This window comes from Acanthopagrus latus, chromosome 2 (assembly GCF_904848185.1).
Source record: "Acanthopagrus latus isolate v.2019 chromosome 2, fAcaLat1.1, whole genome shotgun sequence".
Taxonomy (NCBI): Eukaryota; Metazoa; Chordata; class Actinopteri; order Spariformes; family Sparidae; genus Acanthopagrus; species Acanthopagrus latus.
The window spans coordinates 678,473-702,491 of NC_051040.1; the positions used below are offsets into that span (position 1 = coordinate 678,473).

Sequence of the window (24,019 nt, forward strand, 5' to 3'; positions counted from 1 at the left end):
TGTTGCCACAAACGTCCCTTTATTAAAGATGCAGTGGAACATACAGGTTTCTCCAGGCCCTGTCAAAATAAAAGCCAATTAAAACATTGTTACAGATGTGTTTTGGTGATCTTTAGCCTGTAATGTTGTGTTAAAGTTTCACTCAGTCTGTCACACACACACACACACACACACACACACACACACACTCACATGGACGTTTCGGTCATTGTTCAAATTCCAACGTTCAAATTTTGCCTGCAGACAAACAATAAATGTTTTGTTTTCATCACGTTGTGACGCAACAGAGTGCCTCTGATTGGTGCATTCAGGGACACTCGGACACAAGAGAGTCAGCTGGGAAATGTTCTGATCCAACACATCTCACTTCCTCTGTAGTTTTATTCTCAATGATAACTTGTTTTTTCATGTAATAAAGAGGAGAAAATACAGGGCATTAAATTCACAGTTGCAGGTTTTTGACAGTGGTGTTGGTTTTGTTTTTAGACCAGTTTCAGCTCAGATACAAGTGCTTCGATTGAAACTATAAAACCGTCTGACACCAGATTTCTGTAACTAGACTTTGATTTGGTGACACATTACAATAAGAACCACAACAAATTAAGACCTTGGGAACAAATGATGAAACTGTTGTTAACCATTAATTAATGAGTAACTTCCAACTCTCGTCAGCATCGAGTCTCTACATCATTAAACCTGCAGAACCTGAAGTTTCAGTCTGGCTTGTTTAAAGTCTCACATTTACATTTAATTTGTATGAAACTGATGATTTTTTAATTTAGAAAGATGAACTTGGATGTTTTTAGACTTTCATATGAATCCTAATTAAAGCCATTATAATAATATGCTCTATACTTTTGAATTGTCTGAAAGTAGATGGAGATCCTCAGAACCTGCACCAAACCAGAACCATCTCATTTATTACTAATTAGTTTACACATTAGTTTCTGTTTTGGCACTGAGTAGTTACTAATTAGTACTAATTATTACTTTCTCCAGTCTACTCCGTAACTCACTAACATACTGTAAGGCCAACATTATTTGCAGTCTCCAGCTGTTGTCCACTCGCCGTCCCCTCAGCTGCAGTTCAGCCACTTTATCAGTCAACTTGAATACAGTTTCCATCGGTACCGGTCCGCGGCCCGGTGGCTGGGGACCACTGGTTTAACACAAAGATCTCGCTGTACGAACAGTGACTGACTCAAGTGTTACATACTTTACACACCAACACATGTAAATATGTAAATATGAGGCCCAGGTTTAAATATGCTTTTAATAAGAGTCCTTCCCCACTTGTTCCTTGATGGATTAATCATTAGCTACTCATTAAGTAACATTTAATAATCAGTTAGTTGGTAACGTCTCATAATTTTGTGCCTCTTATGTGTTTTTGTAGATTCTTATAGACTGAAGAGAAACGATCTAAATACTGATGATGATTGAGAAAATGATCAATAACAAACACTCGTATGCTCCTTTAAAATTAGGGCCCTCCTCATCAGAGGTTGATTATTCATGACATTAATTAATCATATAAAGTATTGATGTATATCATGCAAAAGAAGCCACCAGTTCCTCTTGGCTGATCAGTGGCTCTCTGACAGTTTCAGGTCCTCTCGGCGGGTCGACTCTTCTTCTGGTGTTTCTTCACAATCTGCAGCTTCGTCTGCACACACTGACTGTTAACATCAGCTGGTGAACTGTTCCAGATCAACCAAAGTTGGCAGTGTTGTTGTTATTAATGAAGACCCTCTGATACGACACATCGAAACTAATCTCAACACAACGTTACTCCTGTTCGGTCCCTAGTGGAAACACATAGAACAAAGTGACATTAGAGGCATGCTACCAGCCGTCGTTACAATGCCGCAGTTGCCGGTTCGGGTCTCCGGCCGGCCGACAAAGGAGGGGAGAGCTGCTCCGTCTGAAAACACAACTGACGTCTACGCTGCGGTATTCTAGCTTTTTACACCCGGCAGGACGCAGAGAGAGGACGAACATTAACGAGAACACAAACACGGCACCGCCGAGTGTTTAAAGGGTGTCCAGACTGTGGTTTGACCTAAATGTGACCTCCGTTAGCTCCACACTACAAACAGCAGCGAAACAACAACAGCAGCACGGCAGCAGTGACGCTCGGCGCCTTTATCTGTCGTTGAGTTTGGGAGAGTCCACTGGCTCCTCGTCTTCGTCCTTGTCGTCCTTCGCCCCGATCAGCCTCTGACGGGCAAAGTCCTCGAAGATGATGTCATCGTCGCTAAGGGAGAGGAAGGAAAGGGTTAAGATTGTTAACTCATGACAGAACTTTCAAAGACCTGGTTCAGATCCGTCCTGAGTGATCAGGTCACACCTGGACAGCTCTAATTACAGGTGTGAATGAGATACTTGAAGGAGCTCAGCTGACATCTTCTGTGAAACAAGAAGAAGAAGAAGCCAAAACAACAGGCAGGATGGATGTAGTCACCACAGCATCACCAGACTCCATTAACAAATGTGGTGATTTTAAGAGTTGTTGAGTTGAAACAAACTTTATAAACACTATGAAACTGTGTCTCTGACAGATTCTGACTCATTGTGTCCTTGTTGTAAATTCAGCATTGAACCAGAAGCTGAAGTTGTTTGTCTCCTTGTAAAAAGTGTCAGTTTGTGGCAGCATGTCTGTACCAGCCTGTCTGCTTCTGTGTCTAAAGTGCTAAAGTCTTACCTGCCAACATTGATCAGCTGTTTGAACACACTGTTTACACTGATTTCACCATTTACACTCCATTTATGAAAGAAGAAACATGTTGTTGATCTAAACATGTCACATGTTACAAAGACACTAAACAGGAACAATATAGGCGACTTCTTTGTCCCCGTGGAGAAAGTCCCCAGACTCCCTTAACAAATGTGTCAGTTTAGTGAGTTGTTGAGTTGGAGACACTTTATAAACTCTGTGAAACTCTGTCTCTGACTCATTCTGCATTATTTGGACCTTCTTGTTAATTCAGCAGATGTTCTACATGAACTTCTTTCTGTCTGTGAGTAGAAACATGGAGTCTGTTTGTCTCAGAGATGGACGGGTTTGTTTCATACAGAGCAGGAAGTGACATCACATCACAGGTGGTCACTCAGGACGGATTTAGCAGCAGGTCTGAACTGGGTCAAAGAAACAACAAAAAAAGTCCAGATTTGCGATGAAGGCAGGAAACAGTGGAAGGTTTAGAGACAAAGAAGACAAAGACAAGTGAGACCGATGTGTTGAGCCACGAGAGGAATCAAGTCCTAAATTAGATTTCCTCCACCAGAGTCAGATGAACAGATGGATATCAGGTTCATGACTGTACACAGATCAGCTCAGCTTGAAGCCTGAAGGCAGCAGGAAACCGCCTCACAGTGAAAAGGTCCAAAAAGGATGAAGTGCAGAAACATTAAAGTGTCAGTCTGTTCGTATCGAACCATCGCTCCTCACAAGAATTTAATTTCTGCTGCTGGTCAATAAATTCTTATTTTTTGTTTTGTGGTTATGTGAGCGTGAACTAACGAGCAGTAAAATGCAGCGTTGCCTCTCGTCGGCTCGCAGGAGTCGTTCTCTGAGTCTCGCTGACAGCAGGATGAGTTTCCAGTTTACAGCCCATTTCCTGCTGCAGCTCACAGCAGCGAGCATTAAGACGCATTAAGGCTGAGACTCCGGAGACGAGTCCATCACAGCTAATGCCTCAGCAGGCGGAGAGGAAACCCTCTCTGCTGTCAGGGTTATTGACGAGGCCGTAAACCAGAGAAGAGCCAATCAGATCACAGAGGAGGACAGACGGACAGACAGTCGGTCAGGGAGAGACGGATGCTTACTTTGTGTCAAACTGGATCAGGTTTGTGTCGATCTGAGCTTCATCTGGAGCTGCAGCACAGAGCGAGGATGTTAGTGAAACCACAGATTCTAGTTGTCATCAGTCTGCAGCTCTCTGCCACATCAACCATGATGCATTTAACAGACAGAATTTAATGAATTTTGAAAAATGTTATGAGAAGTGAGACACTTCCTCAAACACTTATATCCAGCAGTGAGTTAAGGCTCCGGGTTATAACACATGAATGTAAATTATGGATTATTTGATGTCATCGCATGCTGTCTTCCACACGACAGACGTGTCACAGTCCTCAGTCTGTCCTCCACGAGACGTTCAGGTACTCGGGTAAAAAGAGACTCTGGTGACAGTAGAAGTTCTGATCCAGCTTGTTTCCTCCAGTACAGTAACAGAGTTCAGGCTCTGACATGGACTCAGAGTATCAGAGTAAAAAGTCTCCCTCTGAAGGACATTTGTGCTCAAAGCTAACTGAAGCTCACGTCGTATTAATAGAATTCAAAGACTATTAAAGTTAAAGGTAGAATCAATAGGATTTGTCCCAGCTGCTCCTGAACGCACCACAAAGACAGTTGATTGTTGAGTCTCATTCCCAGGACGTCAAATAGACACATGTTGGGTTGGTAAAGCGTCCCGAGCAGCAACAAAGAGAGAAAATCAGAAACTCTCTGCAGATACGAGACACTAACACGCCTTTTCTCCACATTCCAGCCTCCCTCTCTGTCTGTTTACGGCTTCTTACGGCTTTTACCTCTTTGTCTCGTCTCGCTGATGATCAGCTGAACCAGTCAACAAGCCAAAGATTCCAGGAAGCAATCACACATGACTGTACTCTATTACTTTTACTGGAGTAAAGAGTTTGAATCAATACTTCTACTTTCACAGAGTCTGTTTTTACACAAGTACCTGAACGTCTCCTGGAGGACAGACTGAGAGGACTCCTGATTATATCTTTATGATAAAGGGTTTGTTTTAAAACAGAAAAACAACCAGAGAAACATCAGATGTCTCCATCAGCTCGTCTGCTGTGATCACATCACAACCTGATCTCAGACCAGATTTAACCCTTTATTAAGCTGAAGTCTTCACTGTGAGCTGGTCTCAGCTGGATCTGCAGATATTGGTCAAGATTATGGTCGATTGTTGTCCTTCGTCGTTGAAGAGTCAAACTAACCTGCAAACATCTTTGACCTGAACCTGTTGAACGTTGTGGAGTCAGACTGTGATCGCAGCAGACGAGCTGCGTGGAGACGTCTGACGTCTGCTCAGGTTTTAGTTTTATGTGTGTTCTGTTCAGCAGGAGGTGAACGTGTGATTGCAGATGAAGCGTGACGCACCGTCTCTGAAGAAAGATTCTTCTAGTGGCTTCGGGTGCATTAATGTGAACGGCAGCTCAACGGAGACGTCGCTGGAAAACAAATGATCAGGTTATGAAAACACCAATAATCCAGCTCAGCTTCATTAAGACATCTATCAGTGTGAACGTTAGCCCGGTGAGGCGTTCAGGTGACCTTTGTAAATCTCAGCGTGTGTTTGAATGTGTGTGTCTGATGTGACATCACGTGAAAGGTTACCTTGCTGCCAGATCTCCCAGGAGCCTGAAATCAATAAACATTTACCAGCGTCAGTTCACAGCTGCAGCGTTTCCACTTGTTTCTATTGACGAGCTCATTAACTGTCACGGTGTTAACGGAGCGGTTAAAGGCCGACTGTGTGCTGTGAGTCTGTCAACGCCGTCTGAGGAGGACACTTAAACTCAGAGCGTCCAAATGTCACTGTGTGACTCATCTTCACACAGGAAGCGAGAAAAGAAACGTTACATCAGTTCTTAAAACGTATCAGACTTCATCAGAGTGAGACGTTCTCTGCACGTTTTTAACAAATGTTTCTGCTGCTGAGACAAAGTGCAGTGACAGTCAGTCGGCCGTTAAAGCTCCTCTCAGCTGATCTCTGATACTGACCCGCCGCGGGACACCACCAGCTTCACTTTGACTTTGTAGGACACGATGATGCCGAGGATCTCCTTATTGGCTCCCTCTCTTAGCCTGAAAACAATCAGACCAATCAGCAGACACTTCCTCTCTGAACCTGTGGTCTGAAGCGGAGCTGCGTTTCTTTGTCTCAGCAACTTTAATGACAGCAAAGTTTAAATCTAATCAAACTCATTTGGTCCGAGTCGGTGACCTGAGTCATTTTTCTTTGTACAGATCAAGTGAAATCTTTCTTATTAACATGAATTAACAAACATAATAACATAATAACATGTTTAATGTTGGTTTATCAAATTCATAAGAAAACATTTTATTGACGAGTTTCTTGTTACTGAGTTGATGATGTCACTGTTCAACCTTCAGTCAGCTGACTCGTTAAGATCAGCGTCTTTATCAGACATGATCTGTGACTCATACACACTTCATATGTTTGTTGCATCAGCAGATCAGTGCCTCGTTAGTGATCCACTGATTGTTCCATCGCATCATAGTTTTTCAAAAACATGAAATGACTTCACGAATCTGATCATAGTAATTTATGTTAATAAGCACCTTAGAAGTAACAACATAATAACACAATTGTTGTGTTTGTAATATTAAAAACAATATTATAGCATCTAAAACCTGCTAAACTGCTGATAAATGTCCAATAATACATTCAGAATTATGCTTTCACAGTCTTGCTAATGTTGATTGTCACTTACTTGATATGAAGCGTTACAGAATTAGACTGTTTTAGTTTTTTGAGTCTGTGAATAATTAAACTGAAGCTTTTGGTGTGTTATATTGCATATTTACACCTGAAAGAGCCAAATTTCCTCCCTACAGGTACAAATAACTCGGCTGCAGTCCACAGAGCTGAGGACAGTCGGGACAAGGATGATGAAATTTAATTCCTGTTCTTCAAAACCACAAGGAGGAGCTAAACAAAGTTTTCTACTGTTTGGTGAGTTCAGCTTCTTCTTACATGTTTTATGAGCTGATTATATTAATAATGTCCCTGAAACATGTCCTACATGTTGGACTCACAGCGTGCTGGAGGCCAGGTTTGTGTCCTCGTGCTTCAGCTTTCCATCCAGAGCGAGGCCTCGTTTCTCTCGGTTGTTGGCCAGAAACGGAGTGAGAGTGAAAACTTTACAGAAAGTTGAACTGGGAGCAACGACGTCACTGTGGGCAGAAAAAATAAAGCCAGCAAACCAGTTTGAGTGATGATCTTCTAACTCAGAGATACATAAATAATAAGAGAGAGAGAGACTGACACAGCTGCAGACGTCCACGGCTGCCAGTAAAAGAAAACTTGATGAAATGATAAAGACAAATAAAAAGTCAATTGTTTCTAATAATTATGACTTTCTATGTCAGCATTGTATCGAAGTCAACCAGACACATTTCACCTCTCATCCAACAGGCGTCTTCACTCCTAACTAACTGGACGAGCTGCAGGGCTTTAACTCTGTGTGGGAATGTCCTAACATGTTATGGGAGTGTCCTAACACGTTATGGGAGTGTCCTGACACGTTATGGGAGTGTCCTGACACGTTATGGGAGTGTCCTGACACCTTGTGGGAGTGTCCTGACACCTTGTGGGAGTGTCCTAACACTATATGGGAGTGTCCTAACATATTATGGGAGTGTCCTAACATATTATGGGAGTGTCCTGACACGTTGTGGGAGTGTCCTAACACGTTATGGGAGTGTCCTAACACGTTATAAGAGTGTCCGAACACAATATGGGAGTGTCCTGACTGTTGACCCAACCAGCCTTCATTCATGCTAAGTCTAGGTGAGTACTATAGGTGGTGATCAGTGATGCTGTTCCAGTTTGACACAGATGGATTCTTTTTCTCCTCTTTCAAACCATCTGACAACTTAACTTATCAACCATTCACACCTGGGCTCACCTGGTCCTAACATCCCACATGAAGGCCGGTTGGGTCAAAAACTCATGTGTCATTATCTTTAAGGTCACTCCCACACAGAGTTTAAAGCCTGCGACTCCCCTCCTGTTAGTTAGAGCTGAAGAAGCCTCTTGGACGAGAAGAAGCGAAGTGTAAATGAAAATGTTATTTTCCTGCCTTCAGTCTTTACAGTGCTCAATGTGGTGAGAGGTGAACTCACTCTGACTCCTCGGTGGCGACGGGACATTTGTACTGAGCCGTGTTGAACAGGCAGATGTCTGCGTACTGTCGCACTGCAGGAACACACACATCGTGAGGAACACACACATCGAGAAGAACACATGCATCGTGAGGAACACACACATCGAGAAGAACACACACGAAGAAGAACACACATCGAGAAGAACACACACGTCGTGAGGAACACACACATCGACAAGAACACACGCATCGTGAGGAACACACACACGAGGAAGAACACACACATCGTGAGGAACACACACGAAGAAGAACACACACACGAGGAAGAACACACACACGAGGAAGAACACACACACGAGGAAGAACACACACACATGAAGAACACACACACATGAAGAACACACACACATGAAGAACACACACACGAGGAAGAACACACACGAGGAAGAACACACACATGAGGAAGAACACACACTGTGAGGAACACACAGGTGTGGGACTCACCTGAGATCTTCATCTTCTTCACCGTCTTGTTGGTGTTGTTGGTGACGTGGACGTTGACGCTGATTGGCTCCCCGTGGTAATAGATCTGCAGCACACAGGACAGACAGCTGTGACCTGCAGCTCAGATTTTGCTGAGCTGCAGTTTTTTGGTTGTGTTTTAAGGCTTGAGTTGAGAACGTATTGGCTGAATTTGATGACTGAGGTCGCAGTCTGACAGAGTGTGACCTCACACTCTGATGTCCACACATCCTGATTCAGGTGATTACTGTCAACGAGACGGTTCACTGACGACAGAGGCGTCACTCTGCTGCTGTTTCTAAACACCAAGTTGCTGCAATGATCCTCACTGAGTTTTCTCTCAGCCTGGTCTGAACGGATCCTTCCTCCTTCCTGTACAGAACTTTGTACCTTCTGTTTGTGCAACAGAATAAAGTGTTTTGCTTAGCTTAGCTTTTTGTTGACTGTGTGTGTGTGTGTGTGTGAAAGGTTCAGGTGTGAGCTTGTCAGTCACCTCTTTGTCCAGAGAGGCCTCCAGGTGCAGAGGTTTGTCCGACATCAGGAACTGTCTGGTGGTCTCTGCCGTGGGCTGAGGACCCGGCTTCTCTGGAGCGTACTGGACCTTCCTGATCACCAGACGTACCGAGTTCCTGCGACAACAACACAACTCTGTCTCTGCTAACGAACGAGTGGTTGCATTCACAGATCCTGTCCTCATTCTGTCCCCAACTCACTTTTACCTTTTGTGGATCTTCTCTTCGACATTTTCTGCACAGAACGCTTTCACCTCGAAGTCGACTCCGCAGGCCTGCAGACGCACAGCAGCAGGAAAATCATGTCTGGATTTATTCCTTTGTCATCTGAGACAGAGACACATGGTGCACAGGAGGACATTTGTCCTGCTGCTGCTGAGAAAAGTAAAACCTGATGTCTTTACCTTCCCGGTGTCCTCGGGGCCCGGCTGCAGGGTGACGGAGCACGGCAGGTTCAGAGGAATCTGAGAACACAGCCAGATATAAAATATCTCAAAAAGTCACCAGACGACAGCTGCGATATTCATTTAGACAGGTTCCATCATCACAGTCCCACTGTGTCCACCTCGTCAACAGCTTCAGGAGCTAAACCACATTTATTTATCGTGTTGATTCATAAAGCTGTCGTACATTAAATCACTCGTGGAACAAACAAGTTCGTTTCACTTTCTGCTACTTGTGAAATGTTGTTTTTACTCCACAACATGTATCAGTCGCTTCAGCCACTTTATAGATTTATCTTAATCAATCCAAAATATATGATAGATAGATAGATAGATTACAAAGTTAAACTAAGACCAGACACCTGGAGCTGAATGACATCACCCTCCACAGCAGCGCTGGTGAAAGATGTCAGATTGATTCATGTGTTAAAGAGATACAGTGTCACTTTATACAGCCACAAGATGGCGACGTCATCACCACACGTTATGTTGTCGTGCACCAAGTCTCTGATTGGCTGCGTGGTGACTGACGCCTGATGATAGCGCCCACGTGTTAACTGAATCATTGGTTGAAACAGAAGCGTTTAATTAACAGCTGATCCTGTTTGTCTTCAGGCTGAGAGGAGAAACAGGAAGTACAGAAGCCCCATTGTGACGAACTTAAGTCGTTATCAGTTTTTTTTGCATTTTAGCTCATTGATTAACCCAGATGAGAGAGAAGGTTCAGGACGTGTAGTGACACGTGATGCTGCCTGCTCTGGAATCGTGCCTGACAGGACGTGTTCAGGGCAGCGACTGCCTCTTCATCCAGCTGATAAAGGATGATTACTCACTGATCAGGTCTGTCAGGCTCAGTACCTCGAAGGTGAACGGGTGAGCGTGTTCTCCCAGTTTCTTAATCAGCCGCTCCTGAAGTCGGGTCAGGCTCTTCTTCTCCTCGGGCAGCGGAGGAAATGCCTGGATGTTCGCCACGAACAAGTCTTTACGAAACGTCAACCCGAGGACGTCCAAATCCTCTCGACCATAACGGAAGGCACAGGTCAGAGTCACGAACACTGAGGGGGCAGAAAACACATCACATCCTGAGAAAAGTCCTTCAGGAAATATTTAAATGGTTGAATTGAGGCTAACGGTCTTTGTGCTAAGCTAGGCTAAACACATCCTTTCTCTGCGCTGAACACACTGAAGTTTAACTGATCTGTGCAGACAGACGACGGCTGACTCATTGTTGAAATGCTCCGTTAGACCTACAGCATGTTGAACAGAAAGCACAGTGGCTCCAGGACGCCTCCCTGAGGAGGGTGGAGAAATGTTGGACTGCTCCTTTAACCCATCTGTTGTCAGCGCGGTGGCTAATTTAAAGGCGGATTCCAGTGTTTTCACTTTTATACTTAAATCTGGATATTTTTACACAAACATAAAGTTTAACTGTATTTGCTGGTTGAAGATTTGAAGTCTGCTGCGCTCAAAAATAAGAAAACAGGATAATACCTGACTGTTTCTATACAATTCAGTTAAAGAAGGAAATATTAAAGCTGCAGATTTCTCACCTTTTCGCTCCTTCAGGTACTCCGGGTCGATCAGGACGACGCCGTCTGCAGGAGGAAAAGATAAAAAGTCCATAAACATCTAGAAGAGATCCAAACCTTCTTCTGGTTTTCATTAGCTTTGTATGTCAGGTTTCACCCAAATCAAAGAGAGAAACAATCAACAAGGAGCCGATGATCAATAATTCATAATTCATGTTAACAATCAACAACAGTAAAGACTGATCTCACCGACGGGCTCCACCAGGTCCACGTGGTCCACAAAGTCTCTCTTCCCCAGATAGACAGTGAGCTGAGGGAGGAACAGCAGCCAATCAGAATCAGCTGTTAGATCAGCAGCCAATCAGAATCAGCTGTTTGAGTCAGTTTTGAAAGACTTTTGTCTTTGTTAACATGTGCTGTCTCTTGCAAAATGTGATGTTCGATGTCAAATCTGAAAATCCAAATTTCACTTGTGAACTAAAATGTGAGCGTAAGTATCAGACGTGACACATGAATCTTGTTTTCACCAGATCATCAGAATTTCCACATTGAAATTTGCTTCCTTCCATTTTCACACATGGACTCAGATGTTAGTGTGTTTGCTCAGGCGTCTGTCATGTGGTCACGCTGTGGATGTTCAGGTTCTGTCTCCAAGTTTTCTGTCTAGTTGTTCACAAACAGTTCAGAGCCTTTAACCTCACAGAGGACTGACGGGAGATCAGTGCTTCAGGTGCAGAGTGGAGGAAGACGAGCGTGAGGAAGACGAGGACTCACCTTTCCGTTGGGACTGGCCTTCTTAAACACTCTGCAAACAGACAGAGAGAACAGACGGTGAGTCGCAGCTTCTTCCTTGTATTTTATTTTGTGGTTATTTTTATTCTTGGTGTAATTATAATATCGTCCGTTCTGATTGGCCGGGAAGTGTTTGAGGTGAACGCAGCGGCTCAGTTCATCTTCAGAAGCAAACACGTTGACATTTATCACAAATGTCTCAACTTTTAACAAATGTCCTCATTTTCCCCCAAAATGACTTTTCCATAAGACGTCTTTACCAACAACAGTGATGAAATGATGAAACTAAGTACTTTAAACTTCCACTGCATTTATCTGATGACTGCAGTAACGAGTTACTTTACAGATTACATGTTTAGATGACTGTCTTTTCTCTTCAGTCAGACGAACAGCTGACTCAGTTTATACACATGCGATGGATCAGTTACATCACTGATACTAAACTACATTTAATATCAGATACTTTTACTTGAGTTTGACTGTTCAGTGTTTTTTACACCTTTAGAATCAATCTTCATCACCATTATCTTCATCACCTCCTCCTCCTCCTCATCAGCAGCTTCCTGTCTCTGCTGCTGTCTGACCTCCTCCTCCTCCTCCTCCTCCTCCTCCTCCTCCTCCTCCCTTTGTTAATGTTGTCATAAATTAGCTGCTGCAGCTCCATTAGCTTTCAGCTTCCTCCTGAATGGATCTTCATCAATCAGCAGCATCAGGACGCTGTTTTACCGGAAACCGCCGGGGCTCCTGGGAGCTCGTTGAGCAGGCGATTACCTGCTGGACATCATCTCTGCAATTAGTGCAATCAGAGCGAACACGAAGCAGCTCTGACCTCACATCACACATCAGCTGGACTGTGAGAGCCCGCCACAGTCCAGAGCCAGTTCAGTCATTTAAAGACTCGTATCGGTTCCCTGCAGCTCGTTATGAGAAGGAAGTTTTTATTGTTTCCTCATATTTAATAAATTGATTCAGATTAAATCAGAAAATTAGTCAAACAAAGTCAAATTAAATGATCTATAAAGAAGAACTGGTTTGTTTTATGAAGCTGGTGATGGAGTTTCATCCTGTTCCAGTAGTTTGAAGTTATTATTGTATCTTTAAAATGGAAACTGAATTGTAGCATTTAAAGCAGAATAATCTTAAATGATGACCTCATATTTATATATTCTATCATTATCGTTAAACAAAATAAAAAGCTGTTAAAAGATGTGAAAGTCACTTTTCAACCCTGCAGACTGAGAAAGGTTCACGCTGCTGAGTCCTGTGAAAACAAAGTGCTTCAGCAGAACCATCAGAACCATCAGAACCACCGGAACTGTCAGAAATAATGAATTAAGCAGCTGACTGTCTTCACTGTCAGAGCACTTTAGATTCATCAGAAGATAAAGTGTAAACATGATTAATGATTCATCGGCAGGATGTGAGGCGCTCAGTGAGTCACACATAAATCATGAGACAAATTCTGTCACTTCATGTTTCAACACAACACGAAAACACACATGGCTCCTGTAGAATGTGCGTCTCAAACAATTCAGATGCTTCAATGATCAAAAACTTCAAATGTTCTCTAATAAACTTTTCCAACAACTCAAACTGAATCGCAGCAGAAAACAACACATCGGTGAGAGTTAATGTCTAAATGTTAACTGAACAAAAATCATCAATTCCTTCCCTAAACAGGAACACTAATGCTAATGCTAATGCTAATGCTAGCTCAGCAGAGAGAGCAGCTCAGAGTTTTCAGACGTAGGCGTTTCCTGCCGTTATAAGATAAACTCGTTACTCTGACAGACTGAATTATATGGCACAGTGTTCCTTCATCTTGTTCTAACGAGGAACTCGTCCTGTGGCAGCAACATGATAATGATAATGATAATCATCCTGGGCATTGGACTGTACTCATTGGACAAGTCCCACCCAGGAACGCACAAAGTCGTTCTTGGTGGGGGTATGCTGAGGGCTCAGTCTAAATCATGACGTCTCGCACAGTTTATGTGTTTCGTATTAACCTGAATGATCAGGACAGCATGTAAATTACTATAACCAACAATCATTTGAGAATGTTTTGCTCAACAGCAGATGGCAAACTGAAACCAACCATCAGGTTCCAGGTCGTAGCAGCCAGAGAGGAAGCAGCACCAGACTCCCTTAACAAATGTGTCAGTTTAGTGAGTTGTTGAGTTGGAGACACTTTATAAACTCTGTGAAACTCTGTCTCTGACTCATTCTGCATTATTTGGACCTTCTGGTTTTAGGAGGTTCTGCAGCCCCTACATGGTCCCGCTTACTCAAGTTTGTCCTATAGTTTGTGGCCTCTACAAATCTGTAGGATTGTGGGAGTGTCCTTACATGTTGTGGGAGTGTCCTTACAGGCTGCGGGAATGTCCTTACATGTTGCGGGAGTGTCCTTACAGGCTGCGGGAATGTCCTTACATGTTGCGGGAGTATCCTTACACGCTGCGGGAATGTCCTTACATGTTGCGGGAGTGTCCTTACACGCTGCAGGAATGTCCTTACATGTTGCGGGAGTGTCCTTACATGCCGCGGGAGTGTCCTTACATGATGTGAGAATGTCCTTACATGCTGTGGGAGTGTCCTTACACGCTGTGGGAGTGTCCTTACATGCTGCTGGGGAGTGTCCTTACATGCCGCGGGAGTGTCCTTACATGCTGCTGGGGAGTGTCCTTACATGCCGCGGGAGTGTCCTTACATGATGTGGGAGTGTCCTTACATGATGTGGGAGTGTCCTTACATGCTGCGGGAGTGTCCTTACACGCTGTGGGAGTGTCCTTACATGCTGCTGGGGAGTGTCCTTACAGAGTCGTTAGGGCCTGAATGTTACTGTGATGGAATCAATTATCATCATCTCTGACTCCGGACATGAGGTGTGAACCCTCTGCTGTGTGATGTGATTGTGCTGGTTGCATTTGCTGAAGAGTTTCATCTGATCGATCAGGACGCTCTGACAGAGAGGCAACACTAACTGACTGATCAATACCTGATCATTGTGTCAGCTCGCTGCCTGAAGACTCCCCCGACACTGAAGCTACAGCAGAGAGGCTTACACATCATAACATCACACCTGAGACAAGAACGAGAATGTTCTGACATCACAGCAGGTTTCTTCTCACTTCTACCAGAACAGAAGAAGTTAAATGTTCCATATCCGAGAACTGTTGCTGGAAACGGAGCTGCCACTCCTCACAGGACGAAGTTCATTGTTTCTGAGTCCAACTGGGCGTCTTTGGTTTGTTTCCTGTGAGACTTCATGATCTCAGGCTGCTGTCAGACAACATGACACCATGAAACTAAACACAGACAGACAGACGAGGAGGAGAAACACAAACTGAATCGCTTTAAACTCGCTACACTGACCCAACACATCTCCAACAAACATCCAGCAGAACTAGAATCAAATCCAGAATCAAATCTCTCATCTCTCATCAGCTGTTGAGTCCAAGTGACATCCTGACTTGGACTTGGAGTCGTTATAATCTGATATAAGTTCGCACACAAGACTTCAGTCTCTTACTCCATGCAGCAAATGGGGACTTTTATTTAAAAATGTGCAGAAATCTGAACCAACATAAATACCTACAGTTTGTTTTCACGAGTCTGAATGAGGAATGAAACACACGATGAGCTTCAACCACTGAGCTGAACATCAGGTCATGGTGAAAAGACGTCCAGTGGAGCCGGAACCAGAGTTCTTGTGACGCCTTTGCAGCAATCAGGATTACTGTCCTAGTGGCGTCCTTACAGCGTTCAATATTAAAGTTTTCACTGTGTAATCTTCTCAGTAAAGCTGACGAGTAGCTCTCCTGGTAAAGTTCACGCCTCCTGCAGCTGCTGAGGCTCAGGGTTCGAGTCCAGTCTCTAGTTTTTGCATATGTAAACATGACATATCAGAAAACTTCTAACAAGAAATATAATCGTCATCGACTGTTCTGTTCTGTTCTGTTTCCAACGAAACGCTGCAGCACAAATCAAGATCCATCAGCGCCACCGGCCCCCGGTCCCCGGTCCAAGTGACAGGATCAGAACCACACACGGAGACCTGACATCACACAGTGAACAACAACACAGTTCAAAGAGGTGTGGAGGCCATGCTAACCATGTAGCATCCAGACCTTCAGTGGCTGTGACAGAGGAGTCAGACTGATGGAGGTTCGGCCTGAATGTGTTCACATCCACCTGACGGAGCGAACGATCACCTGCTGCATCAGTCAGAGCTAAAGTTTAACGCTGTATTAAAGCTGTGACTCAGTGACTCACACCTCTCAGGTGTTCTCGTTCTGCCCCCATGATCTTTCAGACTTTGTATTCAACTCATTCTGCAGTTTTTAGAGAAGTTTGATTTTTGAAGGTTAAACAAAGAAAAACGTCCAAAAGAATCTCAAATGGAATAAATAGATGCAATAATGATGTTTATGAGTTGTGACCCTGCTGATATACCAAGTCTGATCCGGGACGGGGTGGTTCAGTCCTGTATCGTAGGCAGCTGGACCCGTCCTAGTTTCAAAGAAGCCTCTTGGACGAGACAGAAACTGAAACTCGTCTAGCTGACGACGATACAGAACCACTGACTGTACGAACCAACACCTCGAGTTTAAATCAGCAGGTCGCACAGTCCAAATGAATACAGACAAACAACAACATGCAGAATTAATTCTGAACTCAAGTCCATAAAAAATCAAAAAATGAAAACTGCAGAAGAGTGTGTGTGTGTGTGTGTGTGTGTGTGTGTGTGTGTGTGTGTGTGTGTGTGTGTGTGTGTCATGTCCTGAACACGAACTCTTCCTCTGTTCAGCGTCTGGAGGTAGTTTCAGTTTTCCCTCCTCTGACAGTGACGAGGCCTGGAGGACGGACGCAGCTCACAGTCTTAAATTAACTCGTTATATTAATTCATCGTCCTCGTCGTTAATAATCTGAAGTCTGAAGGAGGTTTGTGTGAATGAGCAGCAGCAGCAGGGTGAGCTGCTCTGTATGTCTGACAGATCTCACAAGCTCATTAATATTCTGCTGACAGCACACACAGCCTGCAAACACACACACACACATGCACACACACACGCACACACACACATGCGCGCGCACACACACACATGCACACACACACTTGTACACACACACGCACTGTAAGTGTTCCGTGTGGAACCACAACAACTTGAACGTGCTCCGTCACCAGAACTGTTCTGTTGGTGTGAGCAGTATCTGAGCAGGTAACTAATAAATATATTTACATGTACAATAAAATTAAAATGTTCCACTTTGGCTCTGATGTAATCTGTAAAGTAACTAGTTACTAAAGTAATCAGATAAATGGAGTGGAAGAATATCAGTACCTCAACATCTTAATGACATACAGTACTTGAGTTAATGTACTTAGTTACATTCTGCTAATATAAACAAAGGTTCAGCTAGCATCAGCGGCTGCTCTGATTGGCTGATTGAAGCCACGTTAGCCACGTTAGCCACATTAGCCACGTAGCTCCAGGGATGTCAGCTGACGGTCCACCATTTTGTGTCCTATTAATGTAACTATTAATTCATTAGGCTACCAACCGACTGGTTATGTTTCTGCTCATATTAATAACACATTATAGTCTCTGTGGCCACTAGAGGGCTCCACCCAGCAGGACACACACATCAGGGTGGACGGCGCCACATGTTCAGTTCTGGTTCTGGACCTTTGTGACGTGTAATCAACACTTTAAAGACTCAACTCTTTCTCCTCCATCTGTTTTAAAATGACTGATTGTTTTGAACAGTTTTTTTAAGAATTCAGATCACAGACAGATGCCCCCCCCCCCCGTTTCCTGTCTGTCCTATCAAAATAAAGGCAGGAATCCTCAAAAAGACAAAAGAACATCAGCAGAGTGCCGCTGACACGGACGTCACACTGCTGGAGGTTCTGACAGAACGTTATGTAATGTTACAACAACACAGTGTGTGGTTCTCCTGCAGGAACACACACACACACACACACTGTATGTCTCTGAGGAACCAACAGCAGCACAATGATGTGAAGGAACCACAAACACAAAAGCTCTCCGTATGTACACACACACATGCACATGCACATGCACACACATGCACACACACACACACACATGCACACACACACATTATTAAATCTTACCTGGTTCCTTTATCGACCATCCTGACGACGCCGACGAGCCGACAGCAGCCCGGACAGAGAGATGATGATGGAGGAGGAGGATGGAGGGATGCCGTCACCGTGGAAACTGAGGGGAGGATGTCTCTCTCTCTCTCTCTCTCTCTCTCTCTCTCTCTCTCTCTCTCTCTCTCTCTCTCTCTCTCTGTCTCTCTCTCTCTGTCTCTCTCTCTCTGTCTCTCTGTCTCTCTCTCTCTCTCTCTCTCTCTCTCTGTATCTCTCTCTGTCTCTCTCTCTCTCTCTCTCTCTCTGTCTCTCTCTCTCTGTCTCTCTCTCTCTCTCTCTCTCTCTGTCTCTCTCTCTCTCTGTCTCTCTCTCTCTCTGTCTCTCTCTCTCTCTGTCTCTCTCTCTCTGTCTCTCTCTCTCTGTCTCTCTCTCTCTCTCTCTCTCTCTCTCTGTCTCTCTCTCTCTGTCTCTCTCTCTCTGTCTCTCTCTCTCTCTCTCTCTCTCTCTCTCTCTCTCTGTCTCTCTCTCTCTCTCTCTCTCTCTCTCTCTGTCTCTCTCTCTCTGTCTCTCTCTCTCTCTGTCTCTCTCTCTCTGTCTCTCTCTCTCTCTCTCTCTCTCTCTGTCTCTCTCTCTGTCTCTCTCTCTCTCTCTCTCTCTCTCTCTGTCTCTCACTCTCTCTCTCCCTCTCTCAGCAGGAAGTCGTCGTCATGCCGTCAGATTCTCCTCAGCGGGAGGAAAAACCTCCATCTGAGCTCCGACTGAACAAACGACTGAATCCCCCTCTCTGCTCCTCCTCCCCTTTAACTCCCCCTGTCAGACTCATTAGCAGCAGAGTGTTTTCAACATGAAAACAGCCAGAGGACAGATTTTATTTCTGACATTAGCGTCACACCGACAGCTGGATTCTGACCTCTGTTGTCCCTCCACTGAATAAATATATTAAGATTATAAATCAGAGACTGAAACGTGAAGCCGTGTTATAAATATATAATTATAATTCATCTGGAAGCTTCACAGAAGGGAAACTGCGTCACAGAGCTGCAGAACTAACTCAAGATTTTCTATCATGTTGAGTCAATTTGAATAAATTAAAGGTGCATTATGTAAGATTTAACATCTTGTCCAGTCAAACAGGGGGCAGTGAATAATAAAGGCTAACTGAAGCTGGCATTGGCTAGTTAGCTGGGTTAGCTGTGCAGCTAGTGGTCAGGACTTGTCTCCATGCCAACGATACACAGACAGGTGGGTCACTCACTGCTGCCACGTTCACTTTCGTCTTTGTATATATATATATATATGCCGCTATATAGTATATATATATATATATATATATATATATATACATATATATATATATATATATATATGCCGCTATATAGTATATATATATATATATATATATATATATATACATATATGGCCTGACCGGCCCGTTTTAGAATGTTTTCAACTAAATTCTTACTGCAGATGTGTGATTTATTACAGGAGACTGAATTGTGGCAAAGACGTTAATGTAAACTTATGACATATAAGTCATGTTGAGTCAACATGAGAGGAGGGTTAAGCATTAAATTTGACTCTTTACATTTGATCGTATGTCATTAAAAGAGATGGAAAATTAACATGTAATTAAAATAATTGAAGTGAACATTTTGTTCCTGCAGGTCGGCGCTCGCTGAGGTCGGAGGCAGCAGCTGCTTCCCGTCTTCTAATTAAGGACATCGGTGTGAAACAGCCTGCAGCTTCTTCAGCGCCACGTCGTATTTTTAAAACTCGAGGACGACGAGACTTCAACAGTTTGACACAAACACAGAAAATTAACATGTGAGAGACGAAGGAGACGGAGGTGAGGCAGCAGAGTTTATCAGACATGAAGAGAGTTTGTTCATCAGCTTGTAGAAACATTAAAACAGTTTTTCATCCACGCTGACAGAAATATGAAGTCAGAGGACGATCAGCTTAGTGGAGCTCAGAGACGTTAGAAAGACTTACGGGAGCTTATTACAGTTAACTAACCCTCATAACGAGGACCTGAGTGTGAAGCTCTCCGGAGATCAGGCCCTGCATTACACCAGGCAAAATGAAGTAGTGTTTATGCAACATTAAAGGGAGTTTTAGGTTAAATGTGGCTATCAGTAATAATAAATAATTATCAGAGATGATTATTAATTATGATAAATAATATGATCCAATTTACATCAGATCACTTCGGGGCACCACACTTACAGAAGGGAATAAAAATCTAAAAATCTGTCTCAGAAACAGGTACTAAACTGTTTATAACTCTGAATTACTTAATACTTAATTACTTAACTAATAACTAATTCAAATTAATAAGTACAACCAAATGTTCCATAACAGCTGTAATGGTTGAAGGATTTTGGAGTTCTTGACAGTTCTTGCTGACTCTCTATCTTGGCTGAGCAAGAATCATGAACAGAACATCAGAAACAGAAGTTACACAAAGAAAAGGAAAATTCAGATAAACACGATGATCATGACACTGAATCCACTCAGTACCTGTGTGTCTCAGTTAGTCTCTGGGTTGGTGAGAGCAGGAACATTAGTGATGTCCACTCGTTACAATAGTCACTTCCACATAGTGATATAGTGTCCAAGAGTGTTTGTGTTCTCTCGTCAGACTTCAGTGCTGACTACTGCTGTCGTCGGACTTATTTTGGTAGACTTACAATTTGGTTCTTCAAGCAGGTTTTTCTGTGGAATGGTGCCACAAATGTGAAAGTCCAAATGACTGTAACATGGTTTTTGTTGACAGTGCAGTAATGTTGTAAAACAGGGTTTTTTCAGGGTGTGTGTGTGTGTGTGTGTGTGTGTGGTTAGTTGCATGCAGAGACTCTGAGTGTGTGTGAAACATCATTCGATTAACGTCGAATTAGCCGTCTAGGAAAGCAAATTACCAATAACCTGACCTGAGGTCACAATAAAACCAAAACGGTGAACAAACACATAAATTGAACACATTACATCAACAAGAGTTTAAAGTCCTGTGCTATGCTATGCTATGCTATGCTATGCTATGCTATGCTATGCTATGCAATGCTATCTATGCCCAGTTCAGTGTTGCCAGTTCAGTAAAGGTGCTGCTGGTTGCAGGAGAACGTTGGAACTCCAGTGTTGAATGCTGTTCTTGCTGTGAAGGACTGCTGAGAGTCAGAGGAGGAGGAGACAGTTTGCTCCTCTCCTTTGCAGGATAGCAGCTCGGTGCTAACCTGCTTGGTGTTCCTCAGTTTGTTAGGTTAGCTGGTACTGATCTGGAATATTGGCAGGACCTCGCGGCGCTGCAGTGAGGAGAAGTTCTTTGCGCTGCTGCAAACGCAGCTTGCCGCTCTCAGCAGCTGTTAGACCAGAAGAAGAGATCTTGAGGGCAGGCAGAGCCGTGAGGGGAGTCGAGGGCGTCGAGTGAGAGAGGAGGAACAAGGAGGAACGCTGGACTTCTGACTGTCTGGTCAGAGGGGGGTCTGTCACTCTGACCAATAGCAGCTCAAAGCTGAATTTTGCACCTAGGTGTGAAGAATGGTGAATTCTGGGACACTGAGTTCAGCTCAGAGTCGATTTTGAAATCCACAATGAACGACTTCATCTGTGGGTCCCGACATCTTTTAATGGAGTTATTATAACTAAGGTTCAGGAACTTGACCACGCCACCCCGTCGTGCCGCTCCGCCACCCAGGCTCATCCAAACACCCGCGCCTCATTAACGGTCCGACCCAATCACACGTGAAATCTATATAGACAAGCTTCACCAGCTCTCTCCTGTTCTTCCCAAGTTCTTAGAACCCCCCACATCAGACCCTCTCCTCCACCTCTCACAGAACCGCCAGCAGTCCAGCCTTCCACATCGACACTCAACGGGAAGAAGATCCTCCAGATCAGGAACCCAGGCCATCCCAGCACAGGAACCACGAGGGGATGATGAAGCCACGCCGACCGAGATGTGTGCCCAGTGAGACGTACCCCGCTCCCGGGTCCTAGACTGTCCAGCCGATCTGCGCCCCGCTCAAACCGACCCCGACCCCCTCTTCCCATCCTTTCCAAAATCTTCTACCAATTCAATGAACTATCTTGACATCAAATTGTGGCATGGTCTTGTTCGTGAACGTGTCTGTATAGACTGAGAACATTTAATCACCCCTGTATCTCTGGACAGAGCTCAGCTTGCTCTGTTCCTGTTTTTAGTCTTCATGCTAAGCTAAGCTAGGCTAAGCTAAGCTAAACTAAGCTAAGCTAATGTTTTGGCCACTTTGGGGCAACAGAAACAAGTTTCTTCTCAGCAACATTTCATGTGTTTCAGACCGACAGACTAATGTTTAGATTCATGAACACAAACAAGAAAAGTTTGAAAAGTGAATTTAATTCATTTAGATTTAGGGAATTAATCTGAGTAATAACTTGTAATAAACAGATTATAACACACAGACGGGCAATTGATCATAGAGCTCCTCCTGTCAATCATCTGACTGCTGCAGAAGTGATCGCACATCAATGAAACTCATAACAGCATGTTGAGCTTTAGAGAAATCACTGCAGATCTTTCAGCCACAGGACATGGCCTTCATCAGCAATCAATAACAATACATTACAAATAGAATTCATATTTCAGAACAGACGTATTCTGTTAGACTGAGATACGTCCTCCTGTCTGTTCACAGCTACAGCTGCAACCATGATTATTACACTGTAAAAATACAAATAATTTGAGTTTGAACTTTTTGTCTAAATTTGACTAAGTTCTGATTCTGACTTGTGATAAATCATGTTGACACGAGTCGACTGATGAAGACGTGTCAGTGACTCATGTTGTTCGCCCTCACTTTGGACTGACAGGCTGATCTGACAGCAGCAGGTGGAAAATAAAATCAGACTGAATCTGTATCATTAAATGTTTTGTTATGTTTCACCATTTATTTAAAAAAACAAATGGAACATTCCCTTTTTAAATCCCTCGTAGGTCACACAGGTTCAAGAGTTACCAAGCAAAAACAAAGAAAACGAAGCCATAGAATAAATAACAGACACTGGACAGAAGACAGACGCTGTTAACACACCGCTGATCATTACAAAGGGACAAAACGTGGACAGAAATGAACAAACTAATCTCATCTTCATCCTCTTCTGTTGCATTACAAGTTGACGTGACAGTGAATCAGTTCTCTAAATAGTTGGCAGTTAATAGTTGACAATGAATCAATCGATCGATCAACTTATCGTTGCAGCTCCAGATAAAATAAACCCCAAATTAAAATCAGCTTCTCGTGTCGTCACTGTCCCCGAAGATCAATGAAGGATCATCTTAAACTCTGATCAGCTGTTAATCATTAATATTAATGAGAAACACGACAGAACAAATGTAAACGTGTCTGAACTCAAAGATCCTCTGAGAGTGAAGACGCTCCACTCTGTTAGATCCCATCAGACCAATGAGTTAAAGTTAGAGCAGGTTCACTTTGAGTTTGGAGCTCGAGTCAGAAAAACATTAGTTCATTATTATAATATGACACAGATTCAACCTGATCAATATAAACATGTGATGAGAGCATCGACTGACTCGTGACTCGTCTCTGTGTCACCAGAACCTCAGAACAGTTCTGATGAGACGGCTGCTGCTCTCCCTCCAATCATTAATATAACAATGTTTAGTTTCAGAGATTTCATTATATTCTCACTCGCTCGGGTCAAAATCTGAAAATATCTTCTAATAATCATTTTGATCTTTAAAACGTGTGTCACTCAGTTGTTGGACCTGAACCAGGACTTGGTCCAGGTTCTGTGGCCTCAGTGGACCTGCTGACTCACAGACGAGCTCAGATGTTGCAGCAGCAGATGCAAATCAGCCAGTTTCATGTTGGCGTCTCGAGCCTGCGGACATCAGTTCTGTGTTTCAAGCTGCTGACTTCAGTGTTCAGAGCCGAGCGACCATCAGTGCCACGATCAGTGCTGCGCCTCCTGCTGCTGCACCTCCTGCTGCTCCTGCTGCTCCTGCTGCACCTCCTGCTGCTCCTGCACCTCCTGCTGCACCTCCGAGCTGCAGAGCTGCACCTCCTGCTGCTGCTCCTGCTGCTGCTGCTGCTCCTGCTGCTGCTGCTGCACCTCCTGCTGCACCTCCTGCTGCTGCTGCTCCTGCTGCTGCTGCTCCTGCTGCTGCTG

General features: G+C 43.9%; 1 protein-coding gene and 1 long non-coding RNA gene across 2 annotated transcripts; both read right to left on the reverse strand.

Moving 5' to 3' along the window:
• Window positions 1-2: 2 nt before the first annotated feature.
• arrb1 (arrestin, beta 1) lies at window positions 3-18,053 on the reverse strand. The gene is made up of 16 exons (XM_037079510.1): window positions 17,873-18,053; window positions 11,713-11,743; window positions 11,188-11,248; window positions 10,960-11,004; window positions 10,268-10,464; window positions 9,371-9,430; window positions 9,174-9,241; window positions 8,948-9,083; window positions 8,437-8,521; window positions 7,952-8,024; window positions 6,863-7,000; window positions 5,804-5,887; window positions 5,417-5,440; window positions 5,180-5,250; window positions 3,829-3,877; window positions 3-2,257 (listed from the first exon to the last, which is right to left on the reverse strand). Exons 1-16 carry the CDS (start codon window positions 17,890-17,892, stop codon window positions 2,146-2,148), a joined length of 1,254 nt encoding a protein of 417 aa, XP_036935405.1. The 5' UTR covers window positions 17,893-18,053; the 3' UTR covers window positions 3-2,145.
• A 4,690-nt stretch (window positions 18,054-22,743) lies between these two features.
• On the reverse strand, window positions 22,744-23,933 carry LOC119030099. Its single transcript, XR_005078163.1, has 2 exons — window positions 23,891-23,933; window positions 22,744-23,815 (listed from the first exon to the last, which is right to left on the reverse strand). It is a non-coding gene; the product is annotated as an uncharacterized LOC119030099 (long non-coding RNA).
• Between the last annotated feature and the right edge of the window lie 86 nt (window positions 23,934-24,019).

Coding starts and splice junctions, on each gene's coding strand:
- arrb1 (XM_037079510.1), bottom strand. CDS start 17,892: ATGGTCGATAAAGGAACCAG. Junction 9,431..10,267: donor CTCACCCGTTCACCTTCGAG/GTACTGAGCCTG, acceptor CTGTGTTCTCAG/ATTCCTCTGAACCTGCCGTG. Junction 7,001..7,951: donor GTCGCCACCGAGGAGTCAGA/GTGAGTTCACCT, acceptor TTCTGCCCACAG/TGACGTCGTTGCTCCCAGTT.